Source organism: Spermophilus citellus, assembly GCF_964194105.1.
Source record: "Spermophilus citellus genome assembly, chromosome: 3".
Lineage (NCBI taxonomy): Eukaryota > Metazoa > Chordata > Mammalia > Rodentia > Sciuridae > Spermophilus > Spermophilus citellus.
Genome location: NC_138184.1, coordinates 128422045 through 128447106, shown reverse-complemented (window position 1 = coordinate 128447106; position 25062 = coordinate 128422045). Strand labels below are relative to the sequence as shown.

Genomic DNA, 25062 nt, shown 5'->3' with positions numbered 1-25062 from the left:
GTCCAACTATCTTGTGACCATCCACTACCTCCACCAAAACATAGAACATATGCCATTTTGCTTAAAAAATTTCTAGATTTTTTCCCTGGTAATCAAATAATGGACCTTCCCTTCCTGGCAAGGAGAACTTGGCAGAGTGCTGATGACCAGGGTAGTGATGGAAACTCTAGAGGCATAGGCCCATAGGCAGAGACACAACATGAGAGGGTGTGAGGGGGCAGTGTCATGTGTCACCTATTGTCCAGACACCCATCACTTCCCCCCACCACCACAATGCTAGGAGCTGAACTCAATGCCTCAAGCATGCTAGGCAAGCACTATACCACTGAGCTACATCCCCAGCCCAAGATTCACATTTAAATCAGCAGACTTTGAGTAAAGCAGATGATTCTCCACAATGTGGGTGGGCCTTATCTGCTCAGCTCATAGTCTGTGAAGAAAGACTGAAGTTCCAAAACAGGAATTCTGCCTCTAGTTGGCAGCCTCCAACTGTATCTTGTAGAATTTGAATATGCTTGCCCAGTTCCTTCAAGTCAGGCAATCTTTCCACCTGCCTCCAGCCCCACTGGCTGATTTTCTGAAGAACCCTCACTAATATAAAGATTTGGGAAAGGCACAGCATGTATATCTAAGAAGCAGGGGTTCTCAAGGATACTGAGCACATTTGCTATAGTCAGTGGGAGTGAAGTGCCTGGCCGCTGGAGGTGTTGGTAAGCATGGAAGGAGGCAGCTTAGAAAAATGTGTTGGAAAGTGCTGGCGAGGATGTGGAGAAAAGGGTACACTTGTACATTGCTGGTGGGACTGCAAATTGGTGCGGCCAATTTGGAAAGCAGTTTGGAGATTCCTGGGAAAGATGGGAATGGAACCACCATTTGACCCTGCTATTGCCCTTCTCGGACTATTCCCTGAAGACCTTAAAAGAGCATGCTACAGGGATACTGCCACATCGATGTTCATAGCAGCACAATTCACAATAGCTAGACTGTGGAACCAACCCAGATGCCCTTCAATAGATGAATGGATAAAAAAAAAATGTGGCATCTATACACAATGGAGTACTATGCAGCAATAAAAAATGACAAAATCATAGAATTTGCAGGGAAATGGATGGCACTAGAGCAGATTATGCTTAGTGAAGCTAGCCAATCCCTAAAAAACAAATACCAAATGTCTTCTTTGAATAATGAGAGCAACTATGAACAGAGCAGGGAGGAAGAGCAGGAAGAAAAGATTAACATTAAACAGAGACATGAGATGGGAGGGAAAGGGAGAGAAAAGGGAAATTGCATGGAAATGAAGGGAGACCCTCATTGCTATACAAAATTACATATAAGAGGTTGTGAGGGGAATGGGAAAATAAACAAGGAGAGAAATGAATTATAGTAGATGGGGTAGAGAGAGAAGAGGGGAGGGGAGGGGGGATAGGAAAGGTAGCAGAATACAACAATTACTAATAGGGCATTATGTAAAATTGTGGATGTGTAACCGACGTGATTCTGCAATCTGCATTTGGGGTAAAATTGGGGGTTCATAACCCACTTCAATCTAATGTATGAAATATGATATGTCAAGAGCTTTATAATGTTGTGAACAACCAATTAAAAAAAATAAAATAAAAAGAAAAATGTGTTGGAATTTGGAGGTATTAGTATGAACTCATTTTGTTTTATATATACATACAGATACAGAAATAACCTGTGTGTGTGGGCACACATGCATACATACCCACGTGTTTTCTAGCTCTGTGCTCACAGGGCCTAGTGAAAACATACAAGTATTGGTCCTAAATCTCATATTCTGCAGGAATAATCAGGACTGGACAGGGATAGCATAGTATGAGGCTGCAGTACAATTGTTCCAGAAAGCAAGGAGGTACCCTGAAGACAGGCTGCCCAGAGCAGACTGGAGCCAGCTGGAAAAACCCAATCATCTGAATAACTGATGGTTTTGATCTATTACATACAACCTGTCAAAATAGGAGACATAAATATGTATTAATACAGATAAGTATATGAGGGAGAAGGGTAAGCTCTTTCTTGCAGAGAATGCCAGTATATGTAGGAGTAACAGAAATCAGCGGTCGCATCAGTTAGCCACCCAAGGAGCTGGCTTAGGTAGACCAGTCAGTGCTGCTGAAGCTGGGATGGGGGTGTGAGGTATGAGGAGGACATGTTCTGTATACTGTTTGCTCCTTATAAAATACTACCATTGTACTCACTGCCAAGAAGTTGGTGAGTTAAGGGGAAATGGCAGGTAGTGACTTGATTAGGTGACCAGGGTTAACCCATCTAATACAGGTGCTGCTTCAGCAGCCAAAGAGGTGTTGCAACCAAGTATATGAGGGAGAAGTGTAAGCCCATCCTCCATGGGGTCTGAAGTAAGTGGGTGTGGCCAGTATTGCTCTTGGGAATGGGAGGGTCTAGTGGTGTGTAGGAGAATGGTCTGAGGAGGTGTTGAGAGTTGACTGGCTCTGTGGCTCTTCCCATGTTCAGAATAGGTGATGACAAGATTGAGGGCTCTGTGGATGAGTATCAAATGTACCAAGGTATTAGGAAGGTGGGTAAGGGACTGGAGTCCTTTGTACTCTCCTGCCACTTTCTAAGTTTTAAAATATCTCAAAACATTATTTTTGAAAAGCAAATTATGACTCATTTCCTCCACTTACCTTGTGAGTTTTGTGGTCAAGATGTGTTACATTTGGAGTCTGCTTTGCAGGTAATGTCCATCCTCCTGCATGGGGATGCTGCCTTTGCTGGCCAGGGCATTGTGTACGAGACCTTCCACCTCAGCGATCTGCCATCCTACACCACTCATGGCACCGTGCATGTGGTCGTCAACAACCAGGTATCTACCGAGGATCTAATCAGTCTCTCCTGAGGGTTTTCTTGGTTGTTTAGAATATTCACTGTTTCTAATTATAAAGATATGTCTGTTGCTACAAATTTGGACAACACAGAAAACTACTTTTTATTTTTAATTAGAGAGATTTTGTTTAAGATGGTATTATTCTTCTAAAATGTTTCCTTTTTAGACCCATAGACACTCAGGTGGCTGTTTTTCTCTTTGTTTAAGGAACTGGGGTCCTATAACAGCTTATTATCCATTCTTATTTACCATAGTATATGATGTCTTATTTCACTAACTATGATGTTTTCAAGATCCATTCATATTGTAGCATGTGTCACAATTTCCTTCCTTTGCAAGGCTGAATTTTTTTTAATATATATTTTTTAGTTGTAGTTGGACACAGTATCTTTATTTTTTAAATTTTTTTATGTTGTGCTGAGGATCGAACCTAGTGCCTCGCACGTGCTAGGCAAGCACTCTAACGCTGAGCCACAGCTCCAGCCCCCAAGGCTGAATGATACTCTTGCATAAATATACGTCATTTTGCTTATGGAGTCATTCATCAGTGGATTTTTAGGTTGCTTCCATGTTTTAGTATTGAAAATGATGCTACTATGAACATAGATATACAAACATATCTTCAATACCCTGCGTTCAGTTCTTTTGGATATACAATCAGAGGTGGGATTGCTACATCATATAATAGGCCCTTCTTTTTTTTTTTTTTTTTTTTTTTTTTTTTGGTGATACTGGGGATTGAAGCCAGGGCCTTGTGCATGCAAGGCAAGCATTCTACTAGCTGAGCTACATTCCCAGACCTAGGCCCATTTTTAACTTTTTGAGGAATACTATACTATTTTCCCCTGTGGCTGTTTCACTTCACATTCCTACCAGCAGTGCACAAGGGTTCCAGTTATTCATATTCTCATAAAGTGTTTTATTTTAATCTGGTTATTTTTTTGTCTTTGAGTTGTAGGACTTTTAAAAATTTTTAGATGCATGTACCTTTATTTTATTCATTTATTTATATGTGGTGCTGAGAATCAAACCCAGTGCCTCACACATGCTAGGCAAGTGCTCTACCACTGAGCCACAGCCTCAGCCTCTATTTTATAGATATTAATCCTTTATCAGATATACAATTTACAGACCTCCTATTCTGTGAACTTTTTACCCTGTTAGTGCCTTTTGTTGCACAAAATTTTTGTCATGAAATCCAGTTGGTTATTTCTTTTGTTGTCTGTCTTTAATTTTAAGACAGGGTTGTGCTCTCTTAAATTGCCTAGGCTGGCCTCAAACTTGCAATCCTTCTGCTTCAGCCTCCCAGATCACTGGGATTACAAGCATGCCTTACTATTCTAGGCTCAAATTCTATTTAGCATGTGGATTTTCATAGTTTGTATATGTATTGAACTCTGTATTTTAAAGAAATAAACAAGAATAGAATAGATAGAGATTGAAATCTTAACAGGAGAATGTTTAATAAGGAGAATGGTCTTTAATCTGGGAAAAAAAAAAACAATAAAAGAAAGCCAGGAGTGGTGGTGCATGCCTATTATTCCAGTGACTCATGCGGCTAAGACAGGAGATTGCAGGTTCAAGGTAGCCTGGGCAATTTAGCAAGACCTTGTCTCAAAATAAAAAATAACAAAAAGGGCTGGGAATATAGCTTGTGGTAGAGTGCCCCTAGGTTCAATCCCCAGTACTAAAATAAAACAGTAGTAGTCAAAAAAGAAAAAATAAAAGATAATACAGATGCATTGGAAGCCCTGGAAAGAAGAGTAAATACAGCTGAAAAATAGAGAGAGAGAATTTTCCATGAGTCTCTAGACTCAGGTAAATCCCAGGCAACTCTGATAGCAGGATCTGTTTAGTAATCTCTTCAAGTCCAAAAAATAGGAGAGGCACCAAAGACTTTAAATACTTATTTTAAGGAATAGGAAGCCAAAGACCAATGAATGCATGTCAATCCCTGAAAAAGGTTTGAGTAAATTCTTAGCCTGGATGAGGGGGTGGTCCTGGGTTAATGTATAACCCAGGCCTTGGACAAGTCCTCATTATAATATCTTTGGCACATACAGTGGAGAAATGTGATGTGGTCATGGTGTAGTTATGTGGTTTCTCATGTAATTTAAATATTCTACTCAGAAAGCTTTGCTTCACAGTCTGGTGGCTACAATACATGGCTCTCCCTGGGGTCCTGTTAGGTACAACAGTCTTGCCAGTGACAGATGAAAGCACTGAAAAAGCCACATCTGTAGATAACCCAGAGTATTGCCCAGGCTGGTCTTAAACTCCTTCTCAAGTAATCCTCCTGCCTCAGCCTTCTGAGTAGCTGGTACTACTGACATACTACCATGCCCAGCTTTTGTTTTTGTTTTTGAGAATGCTTTGGGATTTTCTGTATAGATGAGCATGTGGTCTCAAATAGTTGTATTTCTTACTTTCCTGTCTATAGACTGGAAATAAAAATACACTTTGTGTTTCTGTTTTATACCTTTTTGCACTGGCTAGGGGCCTCAACACAACATTGAAGTGGGTGAAGAGTCAACAATCCTTCCTTGTTGCTAATTTCTAGATAAAATATTCAGTTTGGATTATGAAATACGATGGTAGCTATAGGAATTTTGTAGATGTCCTTTACCAGGCTGTTCCTACTTGTATAGTATTTATTATGAACTTAAAGTTATTTTTATCAGATGTTTTTTGATTTGCATTTCTCTAATGGCTAATGTTTACCATCTTTTCAAGTGTTTATTGGCCATTTGTTTATGTTTTTTGGGTAATTTCTATTCAGTGTCCTGTTTTTCTCTCCCCACATTCTTCCTCTTCTGGTCTTCCTTTTACTTATTTATTTATTTTATTTTTGTGGTACCAGGGATTGAACCCAGGGGCGCTTAGCCACTGGGCCACATCCCCAGTCCTTAAATTTTATTTAGAGAAGGTCTCGATAAGTTGCTCGGATCCTTTGCTTTTTTGGAGGGGCAAGGCAGGTACTAGGGATTGAACCCAGGGACACTGTACCAGTGAACTATATCCTCAGCCCTTTTTATTTTTCATCTTTAGACAGAGTCTTGTTAAGTTGTCACACTTGACCTCAAATTGGCAATCCTTCTGCCTCAGCCTCCCAAGTGGCTGGGATTACTGGTATGCACCACCACACCCAGCAAATGCCCATTTTGAATTGTATTATCTTTTTATTGTTGCATTGTAAGAGTTTTTAATATAAACTGGGCATGGTGGCTCATTCCTATTAATCTCAGTGACTCGGGAGGTTGAGGCAGGTGGATGTCAAGTTTGAGTCCAGCCTGGGCAACTTTATAAGTCTCAAAATAACAAAAGGACCAGGGATGTAGCTCAGTGTTAGAGCACTTGACTAGCAAATGTAGATTCCTGGTTTAATCTCTAGTTCTCCTGGGGGTAGGAGAAGAAGAATTCTTTATATATTGCAGATATAACCCCATTATCAGCTATATGATTCACAAATATTTTCTGCCATTCTCATAGATGTTTTTGGTGTCCTTTGAAACACAGTAGATTTTATTTTGTAATACCGGGGATTGAATCCAGGCCCTTGCACATACTAGGCAAGCACTCTGTAGTTTTTTTTTTTATCAAGTCCAATTTATCAGTTTTTCCTTTTGGTGTCATGTCTAAAAAGGTGTTTACTGACCCAAGATCACAAAGATTTACTCTGATGTTTTCTTCTAAGAGTTCTATAATGTTTATCTGTTACCTCTATCTTCCTTTTTAAGTTAGTTTTTGTGTCTGGTACAAGTTTTTGTGTATTTTGTACATGTATACCGGTTGTTCCAATATTATGTGTAGAAAAGACTGTTCCCTCATTGAATTGATTTGACACTAATCAGCATCTTAAATATGTAGTTTTATGTCTTGATTAGTATGGAAAATTTTAGACATTTGTCCCATCTTTCTAGAACTCCAGTAACTAGAACATTAGGTCTTTTGTCATAGTCCCATAGGACCTGTGGCTCTGTTCATTTTTATTTCTTCTGGTCTGTAGTTTGATTTTCTATTGCTATGTCGAAATACTTGAGGCTGGATACTTTGGAGAAAAGTTCATCTAGCGCACAGTTGTTGTTTTGTGGGTTTTTTAATGCATTATAGTTATAAATAATAGGTTCATTTTGACAGAATCATACATGTATGGAATTTGATTTACTCCATTTCAGTACTGGTATCCCTGTTTTTCCCTCCCCACATTCTTCTTCCTCTTCTGGTCTTCCTTTTACTTATTTATTTTATTTTTGTGGTACCAGGGATTGAACCCAGGGACGCTTAGCCACTGAGCCACATCCCCAGTCCTTATATTTTATTTAGAGAAGGGTCTCGATAAGTTGCTCAAGTCCTTGCTAATTCCTGAGGCTGGCTTTGAACTTGTAATCCTTCTGCCTTAGCCTCTTAAGCCACTAGGATTACAGGCATGTGCTACCACACCTGGTCTTCATTTATTTTTGATTGGTACCTTACAGATGCACATAAATGTGCTTCATTACTCTTCCCGACATGGCCTTATTCCTGCTGGGCAGTTGTGCAATCTCTTCTCAGCTTCCTCTAATACCATCTCATACTAGTGAGGGGTCTTGGAACCTAATGACCTGATCACCATTGATCTGGGCTATAGTGGGCCTTTATTGTCAATTGTGAGACCAGTTTGTTGGGGAGGAGGTTGATGGTTGTTTTTTTTTTTTTTTTTTTGGGGGGGGGGTTTTGTCATGCTTGGTTGGAGCATGGTTTTTGTCTAAACATTTCATGTCTTAATAGACTGTCTTTTCCCTGGCCCTTTGTCTATTCCTGTTGGTGTTTTCAAGTCACCCACTTCTCTAGTGCTCAGTGGGAGATAATGAATGAGGTAAAAAGAAAACCCAGAAAACTGAGATCCCTAATGAGCTGTCATCTTCTGGCCAACTTCTGAGTTGTATATTTGTTCTGCATATGATGTCCAGGGGTTTTAGCTATGTTTAGCAGGAGGAATAGGGTAAATACATATGTTTCATCTAACAGCCATGAAGATCCCTGTGAGAACTTTATGAGTTTACTTTCTATACTAAATAACAGGACTATGTTGGCTGGCTATTTCTTTTTTTTTTTTTTTTTTTTTTTTTTTCCTTTTTTTTTTTTTTCCTAGTAAGGCCCTGATGGTTTTTATCTTTTAGAAAGTGAATCCATTTCCTTTAGGCTACAGGTTTTATGAGCATAAAGTTTGTAATAGCCTGTTACTAGAATCTGCAGGATCTGTGTGGATGGTATTCTTTTTCATTCTTGATTTGATTCATTTGTGTCTGTCTTTTCTTTGTTAGTCTGTTTATAGATTCATCTTCTTTTCCCCCAGGAACAGTCTTGGTCTCATTGTATTTCCTCCTTTGTTTTCCTGTTTTCTATTTTTATTTTTGTTCTTTGTTATTCTATTCCTTCTACTAGTTTTGGGTTTGATTTTTGTCTTCTCTGTATAGTTTCCTAAATCATTGATGTGAGACCCCCCTTTTTTTTTTGCAATATTAACATTTAAAGTTTATATAGTCAGGCTATGCAAATATGTGCAAGGCTTTAGGTTTGTCCATCTTCTTATTTTCTTTTTTCTTTTTTTTAGCTGTAGATGGACACAATATATTTATTTTTATGTGGTGCTGAGGATCGAACCCAGTGCCTCACCATATACGAGGCAGGCGCTCTGCCACTGAGCTATAGCCCCAACCCTCTTTTTTTAATTTTTTAAAATTGCTTTAATTAGAGGAAGAGTAGGAAGAAAAGAGTAATATTAAACAGAGACATGAGATGGGAGGGAAAGGGAGAGAAAAGGGAAATTGCATGGAAATGAAGGGAGACCCTCATTGCTATACAAAATTACATATAAGAGGTTGTGAGGGGAATGGGAAAATAAACAAGGAGAGAAATGAATTACAGTAGATGAAATTACAGAAATGAATTACAGTAGAGAGAGAAGATGGGAGGGGAGGGGAGGGGGGATAGTAGGGGATAGGAAAGGTAGCAGAATACAACAATTACTAATAGGGCATTATGTAAAATTGTGGATGTGTAACCGACGTGATTCTGCAATCTGCATTTGGGGTAAAATTGGGGGTTCATAACCCACTTCAATCTAATGTATGAAATATGATATGTCAAGAGCTTTGTAATGGGGGCTGGGGATGTGGCTCAAGCGGTAGCGCGCTCGACTGGCATGCGTGCGGCCCGGGTTCGATCCTCAGCACCACATACCAACAAAGATGTTGTGTCCGCCGAGAACTAAAAAATAAATATTAAAAAAAAAAAAAGAGCTTTGTAATGTTGTGAACAACCAATAAAAAAAAATTGTCTCAGAAAAAAAATAAATAAAAATAAAATAAAGGTATTGTGTTAAAAAAAATTGCTTTAATTAGTTTTACATGACAGTAGAATGCATTTATGCACTTTGATATATCATACATAGATGGGATATAATTTCTCATTTATCTGAGTATACATGTTGCGGAATTATATTGGTCATGTAGTCACATATATGCATACAGTAATAATGTCTGTTTTATTCTACTACCTTTTCTATCCCCACGTCCCTTTCCCTCCCTTCCTATCACTTCCCTCTACCTAATCTAAGGTAACACTGTTCTTCCCTGATGTGCCCCCCCCACTTATTGTGAATTAGCACCAACATATTAGAAGAAAATATGCGGCCTTTGGTTTTGTGGGATTGGCTTATTTTGCTTAGCATGATATTCTCCAATTCCAACCATTTACTGGCAAATGCCATGATTTCACTTTTTTTTTTGTTTAAAAAAAAAAAAGCTAAATAGTATTCCATTGAGTATATATATATATACCACATTTTCTTTATCCATTCATCTATTGAGAGACTCCTAGGTTGGTTCCATAATCTAGCTATTGTGAATTGAGCTGCTGTAAACATTGACATGGCTGTGTCACTATGGTATGCTGATTTTAAGTCCTTTGGGTATAAACCAAGGAGTAGCTGGGTCAAATGGTGGTTCCATTCCCAGTTTTCTAAGGAATCGCCATACTGTTTTCCATAATGGTTGCACCAATTTGCAGTCCCACCAGCAATGTATGAGTGTACCTTTTCACTACATCCTCACCAACATTTGTTGTTGCCTGTATTCTTGATGATTGCCATTCTGACACAAATGAGGTGAAATCTTGAGTAGTTTTGATTTGCATTTCTCTAATTGCTAGAGTTGTTGAATATTTTTTCATATATTTGTTGATCTATTGTATTTCTTCTTCTGTGAAGTGAGTGTCTATTTCTTAGCCCATTTTTTATTGGGTTATTTCTTTTTTTTAGTGTTAAGTTTTTTGAGTTCTAATATCCTAGATATTAATGCTTTATCAGAGGTGCATGTGATAAAGATTTTCTCCCAGTCTGTATTCTCTCTCCTCTCATTATTAATTGTTTCCTTTGCTAAGAAGCTTTTTAATTTGAATCCATCCCCATTTATTGATTCTTGATTGTACTTCTTGTACTTAGGAGTCTTATTAAAAGAAATCAGATCCTAGGCTGATGTGATGAAGATTTAGGCCTATTTTTCTTCTATTAGCTTCAGGGTCTCTGTTTAGTGTCTTTGATCCACTTTGAGTTGATTTTTGTGCAGGGTGAGAGATAAAGGTTTAATTTCATTTTGCTATATATGGATTTCCAGTTTTGCCAACACCATTTGTTGAATAGGCTATCTTTTCTCCAGTGAAATGTTTTTGACACCCTTCTCTAATATGAGTTAACCATATTTACATGAATTTGTCTTTGTGTTCTCTATTCTGTACCATTGGTCTACAAGTCTATATTGGTGCCACTACCACGCCATTTGTGTTACTATAGCTCTGTAATATAGTTTAAGGTCTGGTATTGTGATGCCTCCTGCTTCACTTTTCTTGCTAAGGATTGCTTTAGCTATTATGGATCTCTTATTTTTCCAAATAAATTTTATGATTGCTTTTTGTATTTCTAAGAAGAATGTCATTGAGATTTTAATAGGAATTGCATTAAATCTGTATAATGCTTTTGGTAGTATGGCCATTTTGACAATATTAATTCTGCCTATCCAGGAGCATGGAAGAACTTTCCATCTTCTGAGATTTTCTTCAGTTTCTTTCAGTAGTTTTCATTGGAGAGGTCTTTCACCTCTTTTTTTAGATTGATTCCAGGGATTTTATTTATTTTGAGGCTATTGTAAGTGGAGTCGTTTTCCTAATTTCTCTTTCAGTGGATTCATCGCTGATGTATAGGAATGCATTTGATTTATGGGTGTTGGTTTTATATCCTGCTACTTTGCTGAATTCATTTATTAGTTCTAAAAGCTTTCTGGTGGAATTTTTTGGATCTTCTAGGATTAGGATCTTATCATCAGCAAATAGTGATAGTTTGAGTTCTTCTTTACCTATTTGTATTCCTTTAATTTCTTTTCTTTCTTTCTTTTTTCTTTTTATTTTTCTTTTTATTTTTCTTTTTTTTTTTTTGTCTAATTGCTCAAGGATTATGTTGAATAGAAGTGGTGAAAGAGAACATCCTTGTCTTGTTCCAGTTTTTAGCAGAAATGCTTTCAATTTTTCTCTATTTAGAATGATGTTGGCCTTGGATTTAGAATATATAGCTTTTACAATGTTGAGATATATTCCTACTATCTAGTTTTTCTAGTGTTTTGAACATGAAGGTGTGTGGTATTTTGGTCAAATGCTTTTTCTGTATCTGTTGCAATTATCATATGATTCTTGTTTTTAAGTCTGTGTATATGATGAATTACGTTTATTGATTTCCATATGTTGAACCAACCCTGAATCCCTGGGATGAATCCCACTTTATCATAGTGCACTATCTTTTTTGATGTTTTTGTATGCGATTTGCCAGACTTTTATTGAGAATTTTTGCTTCTATGTTCATCAGGGATATTGGTCTGAAGGTTTCTTTCCTTGATGTGTCTTTGTCTCGTTTTGGTATCAGAGTAATATTAGCCTCATAGAATGATTTTGGAAGGATTCCCTCCTTTTCTATTTCATGGAATACTTTGAGGAGTATTGATGTTAATTCTTCTTTGAAAGTCTTGTAGAACTCGGGTGAGAATCCATCTGGTCCTGGGCTTTTCTTGGTTGGTAGACTTTTGATGTTGTTTTCCATTTCATTATTGATCTGTTTAATCATGTATGACCTCCTCGTTCAGTTTGGGTAGGTCATATGTCTCTAGAAATTTGTCAATGTCTTTGATGTTTTCTATTTTATTAGAGTATAAATTTTCAAAATAGTTTCTAATTATCTTCTGTATTTCCAATGTGTCTGTTGTGGTATTTCCTTCTTCATCTTGTATTTTAGTAATTTCAGTTTTCTCTTTTTCTCTTTGTTAGCATGGCCAAGGGTTTATCTATTTTATTTATTTTGTCTGTCAATTTTTTCAATTGTTTCTTTTGTTTTGATTTCATTGATTTCAGCTCTGATTTTAATTATTTATTGTCTTCTGCTTTTTGTGTTGATTTGTTCTTCTTTTTCTAGGGCTTTGAGATGTAGTGTTAGGTCATTTATTTGTTGACTTTTTATTCTTTTAATGGATGCACTCAATGCAATGAACTTTCCTTTTAGTACTGCCTTCATAGTGTCCCAGAGATTTTGATATGTTGTATCAATTCTCATTTACCTCTAAAAAATTTTATTTCATCCTTGATTTCTTCTATCCATTCATCATTCAATTGTGTATTATTTAGTCTGCATTTGTTATACTAGCTTCTATTTTTTATTTTATCGTTGATTTCTAATTTCATTGTGATCTGATAGAATGCTCTTTCTCTCTCTCTCTCTCTCTCTCTCTCTCTCTCTCTCTCTCTCTCTCTCTCTTTTTCTTTTGTATTTACCAAGAGTTGCTTTGTGGCATAAGATATAGTCTGTTTTAGAGAAGGAACTGTGTGCTGCTGAAAAGAAAGTATATTTGCTCTAGAAATCTCTCCTAAAAGCTATAGATCAGACACTCAGTATTCTTGTAGAAGAATATTGGTCAAAACCATAAATTGTACTACCCCAAATGTGGTAGAGCCACATTGTTTGTGGTAACATTTCATTAGTAGGCTGTTATTTGTTTGTTTGTTTTTTTGTTTTTGTTTTTGTTTTTTTTTTTAAGAGAGAGTGAGAGAGGAGAGAGACAGAGAATTTTTAATATTTATTTTTTAGTTCTCGGCAGACACAACATCTTAGTTTGTATGTGGTGCTGAGGATCGAACCTGAGCCGCACGCATGCTAGGCGAGCGCGCTACCGCTTGAGCCACATCCCCAGCCCTGTTTGTTTTGTTTTGTTGGTACTGGGAATTGAACCCAGGGGCTCTCAACCACTAAGCTACATCTTTAGCCCTTTTTTACATTCTATTTAGATAGAGGGACTCACTAAGTTGCTGAGGGCCTCACTGAATTGCTGAGGCTGGCTTTGAACTCATAATCCTCCTGCCTCAGCCTTCCAAACCACTGGGATTACAGGCATGCACCACCACTCCCGGCACTAGGCTGTTTTAAAGGATATAGAGCTAAGTTTCAACCTGGACAAATCATAAATACATATGTTGTACTAAAAGCAAATTGCAAAGGATTTACACAATATATAGAGTATGATACCATTTATAAGGAACAAGAATTTATATTTGTATAGTTTTAAAAATGCAACTACTCTTTAGAAATGTCAGTGCTATGAAAGAACAAAGGCAGCAAAGGAGCCTTCAACATTAACATGGAGTAGAGAGAAATGACAACTAAATATATCTTTTTTCCTCTGAACTGAGGAAAAGAAGGCAATACTGCAAACATTATTTGGGATGATGGAATGTATGTTTGGACTATGAATCAGATGGTGGTCATGTGATACCACATGAGACTGGTTTGAATAATGATACTATATAATATAAATTGCTTGAGGCTGAGCTCTGACTAGGTTAGGGAAAGTTCTTGTCCTAAATGGTTCAGGGGAAAGGAGGATGTTTGTGTGAGGGAAAGAGCATGAATAATAAAGCAAAGGGCAAAATGTAGACTTTGGCAAATTTAATGAAGAGTATATGGGAGTTCTTTGCAGTATCTGTTAAGTTTTTTCATGAGTGAAGTAATAAAAATTTTAGTTACCAACAAGTGAAAAAAGATGCTTTGTGCTGTTTATTGACATACGAAATATAAAGAGCAACTGATGGAATGTCCTCTAATTTCAGTGGAGAAAGTCCTGTGGTCCAGGCTCCAGCAGCCTGAGCAAAGGCCCAGAAGCCAGTATGGCAAAACTGTTAAGATTTATGTTGAGTGATAGGTTCATGGGTTATTAATATAGTATTATCAACTTTATGTTTGAAATAAAATTTTAAATGTAGTTACAAAATTATGAAAAAAATATATATATATGAGTGGTAGTATTATGAAGCCTTCATATTTTCTTTTTTAAAGAAAAAATGTTCAGGTTTGGGGTTGTGGCTCAGCAGTAGAGTGCTCACCTAGCCACATGCAGGGCTCTGAGTTCAATCCTCAGCACCACATAAAAATAAGTAAAAATAAAAATATTTTAAAAAAAAAGAATGGAGCCAGGAGGTAGGGAAGCTACCATGAGCATTTAAAAAAAATGTTCATAATATTAAATAAAGTACAAAATTATGGAAACAAGATGCCACACTTTAAAAATTGTGTGTGGGGGCTGGGGTTGTGGCTCAAGTGGTAGTGCGCTCGCCTGGCATGCCTGAGGCACTGGGTTCGATTCTCAGCACCACATAAAAATTTAAAAAATAAAGATATTGTGTCTACCTAAAACTGAAAAATAAATATTTTTTAAAAATTGTGTGTGTGTGTGTGTGTGTGTGTGTGTGTGTGTGTATGTATACTTATGTTGTTAATCTGGGAAGGACAATGTCAAAAGTATTTATACTCTAGGGCTGAGGTTGTAGCTCAGTGGTGGAGCACTTGTCTGACACATATGAAGCACTGGGTTCAATCCTCGCACCACATTAAAAAATAAATAAAATAAAAGGTTGGGGTTTTTTTTGTTTGTTTGTTTGTTTTCTGTGTGGTGCTGAGGATAGAAATCAGTGCCTTGCTAGGCAAGCACTCTACCACTGAGCCACAACTCCAGCCCAAATAAAGGTATTTCTAAAAAAAAGTATTTATACTCTAACCTATGGAATTATAGGTAACTTTAATATTTTAAAATGTGTCTTCTAAATTCTTCAGGTTAAACATATATGAATTTTGTCATCCCAATAGGGAAAAACAACTTAAAGTTAATGGCCATTTGGGCTCATTCAAACTAGCCAACTAGGAAATGTAGACCATGTCCAGCATTACCTGCCACCCTCTGGGTCCTGTGCCACCCATGCCTGGTGCCCTCTTGACAGGTCATGTATTCCTTGCAGATTGGCTTCACCACAGACCCTCGGATGGCCCGTTCCTCCCCCTATCCCACTGATGTAGCACGTGTGGTGAATGCCCCCATTTTCCATGTGAACGCAGATGACCCTGAAGCTGTCATGTATGTGTGCAAGGTGGCAGCTGAGTGGAGAAGCACCTTCCACAAGGATGTGGTTGTTGATCTGGTGAGTGATGCCAGGGTGAGAATGTCTAAGGAGAGCATTGCCTATCCCCTTGCTATTAGTATCTGAATCTCCTCAGGGCTCTCTAGAGTGCCAGGCTTCATCTAGCTCCAGAATGTTCATGCCAAGCCCCATCCCCAAATACTCTCCAGGTAGGAGCTATGGGGATGAAGAGAACTATTTATGGGCCCATCTGGTCCTTTCATGGGACAGCATGGTGAATAAAGAGTTCATACTCCCAAATCACTTTCCTTTTATCTCATTTGATAGAGCAACTCTTCTGTGTAAAGGAAAGGTTCCTATTCTAGAGGAAATTACACTGAGGCAGAGTAGACACCTGACATGTTGGTAATACATAGTAAGATAGGGAAGTTGCCCCTATAGCACTCTTTCTTGAGACTAGGCATGGTGTCTCAAGTCTTCTCTTGCTGCTCTAACCAGGTATGTTACCGGCGCAACGGCCACAACGAGATGGATGAGCCCATGTTCACACAGCCTCTTATGTACAAGCAGATCCGCAAGCAGAAACCTGTGCTACAGAAGTATGCAGAGCTGCTAGTGTCCCAGGGTGTGGTCAACCAGCCTGAATATGAGGTGTGTCCTGGCAGGCCTCACACTAGGACCCAAGTGAAAGCATGTGAAATATTTACTACTGTAACATTTCAGTGCATAACTTCTTGGAGCATCTAAACTACTAAAATGCTTTACAAAGGAGATGAGCCCTCAAAGGAGTGTTTTGGGGAAGAGAAGGGTATTCTAGAGATGAGGTAGTGACTGTCCAATAAATTTTCTCAGTTGACACAGATTATATGGGTGAGATGCAAGTGAATAGTTCAGTTTGGTGAAGGGCCCAATGTGATCTGGACAGGGAATTCTGGCAAAGTAAGTGAGGAAGCCCCTATAGGACATAAACTGTGAGATGGTAGAGCAGACCAGGGTCCATAAAGGACAGTTGCTAGCAACATAAATCTGGAGCCCAGTCCCCTCAGGGCAGCATAGGACCTGTGTGAATTGAACCAATTTTAAGAATGTAGGGGTCAGAGCTGGGCTTAGTGGCACACACCTATAATCCCATCTACTCCAGAAGCTGAGGTCAGCCTGGGAATTTAGCAAGACCCTGTCTCAAAATTAAAAATATAAAAAGGACTGGGGGTATATCTCAGTGCTAAAGCATCCTGTGAGCAATCCCTAATACTCAGAAACAACAGCAAAAAACAATTAGGGTAAGGGGCTTAGAGTCAGCAGGATCTTCAGCCAACAAATACAGGAAAGAAACTTATCAGGAGCAAGAAGAATAGAATGTTGTAGATGCTCACAGATCTTAAAAAGGCTGTGCATTTTGTGGAGGAGCGGGCTTGGAGGCCGGTGAGTCTGAGAATATGCAGGGGGGTGTAGGGGTGTGTGTGGCAGGGGTGCAGTGTATGCCAGACAGGGTGTGGTGGGCCCGTGCAGTGGGGGTGTGCTGTGCTCACTTGATTTTTCTGTGCCTGACCCTCCAGGAGGAAATCTCCAAGTATGACAAGATTTGTGAGGAAGCATTTACCAGATCCAAAGATGAGAAGATACTGCACATCAAGCACTGGCTTGACTCCCCCTGGCCTGGTGAGTGGGGAAGCAACATCACAGATAGACTCCTTTGAGAATCTGATGGGACCATGAAACCTCTTCCCAGCAAAAAAACTCCCACTCCTGCTGTGACCATAACATACAGTGTGTCTACCGTTGCAGCAAAGCCCCCTGTGGGCCCCAGAGTGCTCTCTGGGGAACATCATCCAGTTTTCACTATCTCTCACTCTGGGTCTCTCCATAGTCATGTTTTTGTCATAATTCATTTCCTGGAAGGGAGCAGCACTTCTGATCTGCTCTACAGACATCCCTTCTAAAGCAGGTGGTGTGCCTTAGCCTGTCCTTGCTCTCTTAGGCTTTTTCACACTGGATGGTCAGCCCAGGAGCATGTCCTGCCCCTCCACTGGCCTGGAGGAAGATATTCTGACCCATATCGGGAATGTGGCCAGCTCTGTGCCTGTGGAGAACTTCACCATCCATGGAGGTAAACAGTGCTGCATTTGGCCCAGGCCAACACCTCTGGTGCCCTACAGAGACCCACAGCATGCAAGGCCTCTGGGGTATGATCCTCCCACTGCTCTCAACAAAGTCCTGCACTTGCTATGTAGCAAAGTAGAGACTGCATAGTCACCACTTGCTCAGCAAGTCAGGAAACCTTGACACTGTGGGTAAAGAAGGTTCTATCCTTTCTTACTGGAGCATAGGAAGTGGGGTGGCCTGAGCCTGAAGTTTTGTGAATACTATATCTCTCCAGGGCTGAGTCGGATCTTGAAGACTCGCAAGGAGCTGGTGACAAACCGGACTGTGGATTGGGCTCTGGCAGAGTACATGGCATTCGGTTCACTCCTGAAGGAGGGCATCCATGTCCGGCTGAGTGGCCAGGATGTGGAGCGGGGCACCTTCAGGTACCATTTAGAGGCTTTTTTACCTTTTAAAGTCAGATGGAATGGAGGGGCTCCGGTGTTTATTTTCCAGAAGAAAATTGTTGCCAGAAAAGTTACTGATTCCTGGCTGTTTAGGCTGCCTTACCTTTTCCTTGATATATTATGGATGCTCCTGTTAAGTACTAGGCAGGGTGCCACTTGCAGTAGCTAGCAGATACCAGGTTGCTGCTGATGAGTCTGTTGGTGCTGCATTTGTCAGTTGCCTGATAGATCAGTTGCTCCTGTTTATTAATCCTAATGTTCTGCTTCAGCCACCGCCACCATGTGCTCCATGACCAGAATGTGGACAAGAGAACCTGCATCCCCATGAACCACCTCTGGCCCAATCAGGCTCCCTACACTGTGTGCAACAGCTCCCTGTCTGAATATGGTGTCCTGGGTGAGTGCCCACCACCCCCCTCATCCACAGTCCTCATTGCTTGGTGGCTGATGTCTCAGACATGTCTTTCTTTTGTGTCTGCATTATAGGCTTTGAGCTGGGCTTTGCCATGGCTAGCCCTAATGCGCTGGTCCTCTGGGAGGCCCAGTTTGGTGACTTCAACAACATGGCCCAGTGTATCATTGATCAGTTTATCTGCCCAGGGCAGGCTAAGTGGGTACGACAGAATGGCATTGTGTTACTTCTGCCTCATGGCATGGAGGGCATGGTAAGTCCCTACTTTTTCTCACAAGACCCAGACCTGGGGAAGGACTTGCCTAGGACCCCCACCCCAAAGACCCAAGTGTCTCCTGGCATTTTCCACCCATCTTAGTTGGAAATGCCACTTTGAAAGACAAGAGCAACTCATCTGGATGCAAGCAGCATGTCTGTCCCTGCATGAACAATAGTGATATTGATGCAGACCCTTCCCTCCAATGCATGCAGGCGTCCAAGGGACACTTGCTTTCCTCACAACCCCCACCCCCACCTCCACACCTTGTAGGTAGGAGGGAGAGGAATTGAATGAACTCTGCCCTTGGCAGAGGAAAAAAACAGAAATAAGCTAATAAAGGAAGAGAAACAGCAAGTATAGCAGATATCGGCATGCAAGAACTTCCAAACTCACTTGTATGTCTGGTTCCAGGGTCCAGAACATTCCTCCGCCCGCCCAGAGCGTTTCCTGCAAATGTGCAATGATGACTCAGATGTCCTGCCAGTGAGTAGAGTAGGCCTGCTTCCTGGGACATTTGGTGGGGACCTTGGGAAGGAAAGTTCATCTGGTTGTGTTGAGGTGTCAGACCTTGGTTTGGTTGTCCCTTCTTTGTTCTGGGAGCTTAAGTGGGTGAACCAGTGTGGCCTCATGCCTACTGGTCTCCCTGAAATGAGTGGCTTTCTAAAGGCACAGAAAATAAAGATGCAAGAGCTACTTTCCATTTGCCTCCTGTTGCTGAAACCACAGAAATTGCCGTGTAGACAGACTTCAAAGGGGAAAATTTTGGAATAATGTTAAAAAGCTCAAAGAAGGGCTGAGAGTACATACAGTGGTAGAGTGCTTGCCTAACATTCATGAGATCCTGGGTTCAGTCCCTAGCATCACCCCCTCCCAAAAAAATGCTCAAAGAAAATTATTGAAAGTCAATTGTAAGGAATGTTAGAATTGTCTCCTAAAATAGCATCAGTTCCAGGGGTTGGGGTTGTGGCTCAGTGGTAAAGCACTTGCCTAGTACATGGTTCGATCCCTAGCACCACATTAAAAAATAAATAAATAAATAAAGGTCTTGTGTCCATCTACAACTAAAAATATTTTTTAAAAAAATAGCATCAGTTTATGCTGGGCCTTCAGGTGGCTACAAAAGGTTAAATGGGGCTAAGACTTAGGATGTGGAGATAGTCCTGCGAGCTTGCTTGCTCCACTGTACTCATTAGTGTCTGCTTAAGCCTCCAGGTGAGTTAGGTACCTGAGGGTGGAGCTATGAGGCCTCTCTGCCCCCATGTGGTTCCAATCTCCCAAGCAGAATGTGCAGTGCTGTTGCCTGACCTCTCATTCCTTCCAAATTGCAGGACCTTATGGAATCCAACTTTGACATAAATCAGCTGTATGACTGCAATTGGGTAGTTGTCAACTGCTCTACTCCGGGCAACTTCTTCCATGTGCTTCGACGGCAGATCTTGTTGCCCTTCCGGAAGCCGGTCAGTGGTGGAGTCCCCCTACTTTGACCAAGTCTGGCCTCAGAATGACCCAGGGCCTTACCCCTACTATATTGGCACAGAGAAGAAGGGCTCCTCTTACTCTGAATTGGTTAGCTGGTGCCTATAAAGGGAGTTATGGACATGATGTGGTGTCAGGGAGCCAGATCTCCCGCACACATACATATACACAGCTGGGTCTTCACATGCTGCTAAGCACAACATGCAGAGATCAGAGGAGAGTGTAGGCCCCAACACATTGGAGAGAATAGATGTGTGAGCAGGTCATCATAGGTAGTGTACTGAGTTCTGGAATAGAGATGAGCCCCTTTAGGATCCAAGGGAGTAGAGGGACCCCAGGAAGTAGTTCCTGAGCTGGGTGTCAAAGGGTGAGTAGAGCTAGGTAAGTAGGGCCAGTGGGAAAAGTGATCCAGGCAGAGGAAGGAGTGTGACGAAAGGTCCAGGGAGAACCCTGCTGTCCTGGGATACTGCAAGGGTGAGGAGTGTAGAGGGCTTGCAACTCATGTATCACCAGCAGCTTGCATCCCAAGGGACAGGATAGCCTCGTGCTTGGCCTCTTGTAACATTAAATGGGCTGAGGGTATATTTGCTCTGTGACTACCAAGGAGAGGCTCAGGGCTCTTTCCAGTAGGCCTGAGGGCTCAGGACTGGGTCAAGACTGCCCTGGAGAGAATGGACACCCAGTGAGGGGAGGTGAACAGCAGAGAATGTGTCGTCTGCTTTTTCCTCCTCTACCTCTTCTGATTGAGGCTCTATTTATTACTGGGAAGACAGGCTGTGTTATCCGTCTTGAGGTCATAGCTTAGGTGGCCTTTGCTTTTTACCTTCCTTCTAGAATTTTCGTTTTGGGGGCAGGGCCCCTGAGAATTGAATCTAGGGGCACTTTACTACTGAGCTACCTCCCCAACCTGTCTTTTATTTTTATTTTGAGAGAAGGTCTTGCAAAGTTGCTTTAGGGCCTAAGTTACTGAGACTGGCCTTGAACTTGTAATCCTCCTGCCCCAGCCTCCAAAGTTGCTAGGATTATAGGTGTGTACCACCATGTTCAGCTTTCTGTAGAATCTTTAAGACCCAGTCCATCATGAGCCTATTCTGTCTTTCAGTTAATCATCTTTACCCCCAAATCCCTGCTGCGCCACCCTGAGGCCAGAACCAACTTTGATGAGATGCTTCCAGGTAGGTGTGAGGGGAATGGGCATTTCCTGGGAAGGTTCTTTGCTATTCTGTGGGGCTTGCAAAGCTTTCATTTATGAATCTCCCTGAGGTTTTGGTCAAAGGGTCAAGACCCAGTGCCCCAGGACTACACTTAAGTGAGTCTAAGATTATATTATAAGTTAGGGCTGTTGCCCATGGTGTCCTCCAGCAGCTCATCCCAGACTCAGAATTCCAGGTCTCCTAGCAAACCCTGTGGGATAGGAAAAGACATGGGAGGTGGTTCTGTGAGTTCTGGTGTGAAGTGAGGCCAAGGCTTGAGGTTTCATGGACAGTGGCAAGCAGGGATTGACAGCCTGCAGCTGCCCAGATATCCCCAGGGTCCACAGCTCCTCCTGGCCACCAAGTTACCTTATGTGAGTAGAATCATAGTACAGTGACAATATAGTTGGGAATGGGACCCAAGTGTAAATATGAAATTTATGTTTCATAAATGAATTGTATCTTTCATCTGTACACATGGCCTGAGGGTATTTTTATTAATACTTTCAGTGAACCTGCATTTTGATTGCAACCTATCACATGAGGTCAGATGTGGGGGATTTTCCACTTTGGGCATCATGTCAGCACTTAGTTTTCAGATTTTGGAGTTTTTAATATTAAGGATGTTCTCCAGGTATGGTGATGCCTACCTATAATTCCAGCAACTCAGGAGGCTAAGGTAGAAGGATCTCAAGTTCAAGACCAGCCTTGACAATTTACAAGGCCCTGGCTCAGAATACAAAGGGCTGGGGATGCAACTCAATGGTAGAGAGCACCTCGGTTTAATCCCCAGTACCAGAGCAGAAGAAAAAAATATTAGTGCTAAATGCAATGCATGTACCTGTAATCCCAGCAGCTGAGGCAAGAAAATCCCAAGTTTAACACCAGTCTGGGTGACTGTGTGAGACCCATGCATAAAAAATAAAAAGAACTAGGGATGCGGCTCAGTGGTAGAACACCCTTAGTTTCAGTCCCCAGGCCAAAAAAAAAAGATAGGAATGTTTACCCTGTATTTGTGTGTGTGTTCATTCCTAGTACTATACTGAATCCAGAGTTAGTTATACATACTAATAGAAGCACTCTACCACTAAGGTACATCACCAGTCTTTGTTGTTTTGTACTGGGGATTTCACTCAAGGGCAATTAACCACTGAGCCACATCCCCAGCTCTTATTATTTTTTATTTTGAGATGGGTCTCACTAAGTTGCTTAGGCTGTCCTCAAACTTTCAATCCTCCTGCCTCGGCCTCTCAAGTCACTGGGATTACAGGTATGCTCCACCACACCCAGCTCAAGTCCTTTTTAAATTTTTTTCATTTTAAGATAGGAGTATACAAATATTTCTTTAAAGCTCTGCTTTCAGTTCTTTTGGGTACATACCCAGAAGTGGCATTGCTAGGCCATATGGTAATTCTATTTTTGAGGAACTGCCAAACTCTTCCACAGTTGCTATGCCATTTAGCATTTCCACCAGCAGTGCACAAGAGGAATTCAATTTCTCCACATCTTTCCCAACATTTCTGTTTGTGTATGATTAGTTTTTCAGTTTGTTCATTTGTTGTTTAATTTTTGTCCGGTGTGCTGTATACTGCAAAGCACTTATGGTCTGAGCAGATCCAGGCATCAGAGGCTGGTGAAGTGGAAGCACCTCAAGCCCTCAGAAACCATCTGGGGCATCATGAGCATAGCCCTATCTCATGGATCCTCCCTTCACCCACAGCAGTAATTCCCTGTCCATGGGAATTGTCTTATAGGAACCCACTTTCAGCGGGTGATCCCGGAAGATGGCCCTGCAGCTCAGGCCCCAGACAAAGTCAAGAGGCTTCTCTTCTGCACTGGCAAGGTGTACTATGACCTCACCCGAGAGCGCAAGGCAAGGGACATGGCAGAGCAGGTGGCCATTACAAGGATTGAACAGGTAAGGGCAGGAGACACGGCATCTGAGTGCTATTATCCGCCCTCTGGACTATCAGGGATCTGGTGCCTTTGTAGAATATTATTTACTGAAGTTGGGAATCCTTAGTGCTTGACCTTTCTCACCTAGAACAATGACTGCCCTTTCTGAACCTCAAGCCTCCCTCCTGACCCTGCATGCCCTCTGAACATCCCTTTCTTGGTCTGATCTGACCTTGCTCTCTCCCAGCTGTCACCATTCCCCTTTGACCTCCTGCTGAAGGAGGTGCAGAAGTACCCTAATGCTGAGCTGGCTTGGTGCCAGGAAGAACACAAGAACCAAGGCTACTACGATTATGTGAAGCCAAGACTTCGGACCACCATCGACCGTGCCAAGCCTGTCTGGTGAGCAGGAAGGGCCTATAGGACCTTCCCTCAGGCTGATGGGAGTATGCTGGAGAGGGAAAAGTACCCACTGTGACCACTGCCTTACTGCTCCTTCTCAGGTATGCTGGCCGGGATCCAGCAGCTGCTCCAGCTACTGGCAACAAGAAAACCCATCTGACGGAGCTGCAGCGCTTCCTGGACACAGCCTTTGATCTGGACGCCTTCAAAAAATTCTCTTAGACGCTCCAGGGGTTACTTGGGCCACAGACCCCCCCACACATCCATGATGCCCATTGCTTCTCAACTAAAGAATAGTGCCTCAGCGCTGCCCACACCTCTGCCCCTCTCGCTGTGCCACACACCACCACCCAGCTCTGCTCTCATAGGAATTAGACTGTTGTCCCCCTTGAGTGCTTTGCTGACCCTTCCCCATTCCAGATGCTGTCCAGCCTGTGCAGACTTCTCAAGCTGAGCAGCTTTCGTGGAGGCAGGGGGAACAGGAGAAGGAAAGGGAGCCCCACAGGATGGTCTTGGGGAGGGTCAGCTCTAATCAAGCCCCTCCCCACCATATCATCTCCCAAGCAGAAGCAGGACCTCAGGTGACTTCCCAGGGTGCTGGAGTCTTTGTCACCCAACAAGGCACAGATCCTGCACCGTAACTAGGAGTTGCTTTGCTTACTGGGGCCTGGCCTAATATATTAAGCCCCAGAGGAATCATAGCTGGCATGGTAGGCCTCAGCCGTGGGGTGAGATGAGGATAACAGGGAAGTGGGGGAGCCCTCGACCTGACCTGGCACAGTGGGGTTAGGTTCAATTGTGCAGTGACCATCTCAGCTGCCTTTCCCTTCAAGGGTTCTGGGCTGTGCATGGGGGTCATGCCCCACCCAGGCTGCCTGGGGCCAGGCAGCCCCTGGAGCCCATAGACTCCCTGTAGGGCCAGTAGCCCTCTTGGGTCCCACAGTCAGGGCACTGACTGGCTGTAGCTATTGGTCTTGCTGACCCCAACTTCCTTCTCAGACCCCCCACCCCAACCACTCCACTGTTCTTTCTGCTCTTTCCCTTAAACACAATGGAGACTTTCAATGCATCCTTTTCTTTTCTGTGCCAAAGCAGGTCAGAGGCAGGAGAGAGGGATGGGTGAGGGCTGGGTGGGCCAAGGGGCCAGCTGCCCTTTGTTCCTTACTTTGACCTTCACAGGGACAGATCTGATTTATTTATTTTGGTTAAAAAAGAAATAATAACTTTGCATTGTATTGGCTTGACCCATAAACTAAGTTATCCGTGGACTATCTGCTGCTGTTCTGTGTGCTCCAACTTCTCCCCAGGGAACAGGCTCAGCCAAGCCTCTCTTAACCTGCCTGGGTAGCAGCCCCTCCTTAATGAATGGGGAGTGCCAGCCACCACCTGCTCTGCTTCACAGTGCACCAGTGGCCCTGTACAACCCCTCACATGAGTAAGGTGTAGATAATTGCAGCCTCTTTGAGCCTTCTCTTCCTTGGGTCCACCTAAACAAAAAGTGCTCTCGGCATCTGTTTCAGCCAGTATGC

The 25062-nt window shown here is 41.8% G+C and overlaps 1 protein-coding gene across 2 annotated transcripts in view; it reads left to right on the top strand.

The window, feature by feature from the left end:
- OGDH (oxoglutarate dehydrogenase) overlaps nucleotides 1–24801 on the top strand; it is a 69242-nt gene extending 44441 nt beyond the window's left edge. For both annotated transcript variants that reach the window (XM_081283938.1, XM_081283937.1), the window contains 14 exons: nucleotides 2717–2845; nucleotides 15227–15406; nucleotides 15845–15997; nucleotides 16903–17005; nucleotides 17325–17453; nucleotides 17724–17874; nucleotides 18165–18292; nucleotides 18382–18560; nucleotides 18978–19049; nucleotides 19895–20023; nucleotides 21145–21217; nucleotides 22990–23153; nucleotides 23379–23533; nucleotides 23635–24801. In XM_081283938.1, the coding sequence (XP_081140064.1) occupies nucleotides 2717–2845; nucleotides 15227–15406; nucleotides 15845–15997; nucleotides 16903–17005; nucleotides 17325–17453; nucleotides 17724–17874; nucleotides 18165–18292; nucleotides 18382–18560; nucleotides 18978–19049; nucleotides 19895–20023; nucleotides 21145–21217; nucleotides 22990–23153; nucleotides 23379–23533; nucleotides 23635–23755 (1866 nt within the window). In that variant the 3' untranslated portion in view covers nucleotides 23756–24801. The remainder of the gene's footprint in view (nucleotides 1–2716; nucleotides 2846–15226; nucleotides 15407–15844; nucleotides 15998–16902; nucleotides 17006–17324; nucleotides 17454–17723; nucleotides 17875–18164; nucleotides 18293–18381; nucleotides 18561–18977; nucleotides 19050–19894; nucleotides 20024–21144; nucleotides 21218–22989; nucleotides 23154–23378; nucleotides 23534–23634) is intronic.
- The last annotated feature ends 261 nt before the right edge of the window (nucleotides 24802–25062 follow it).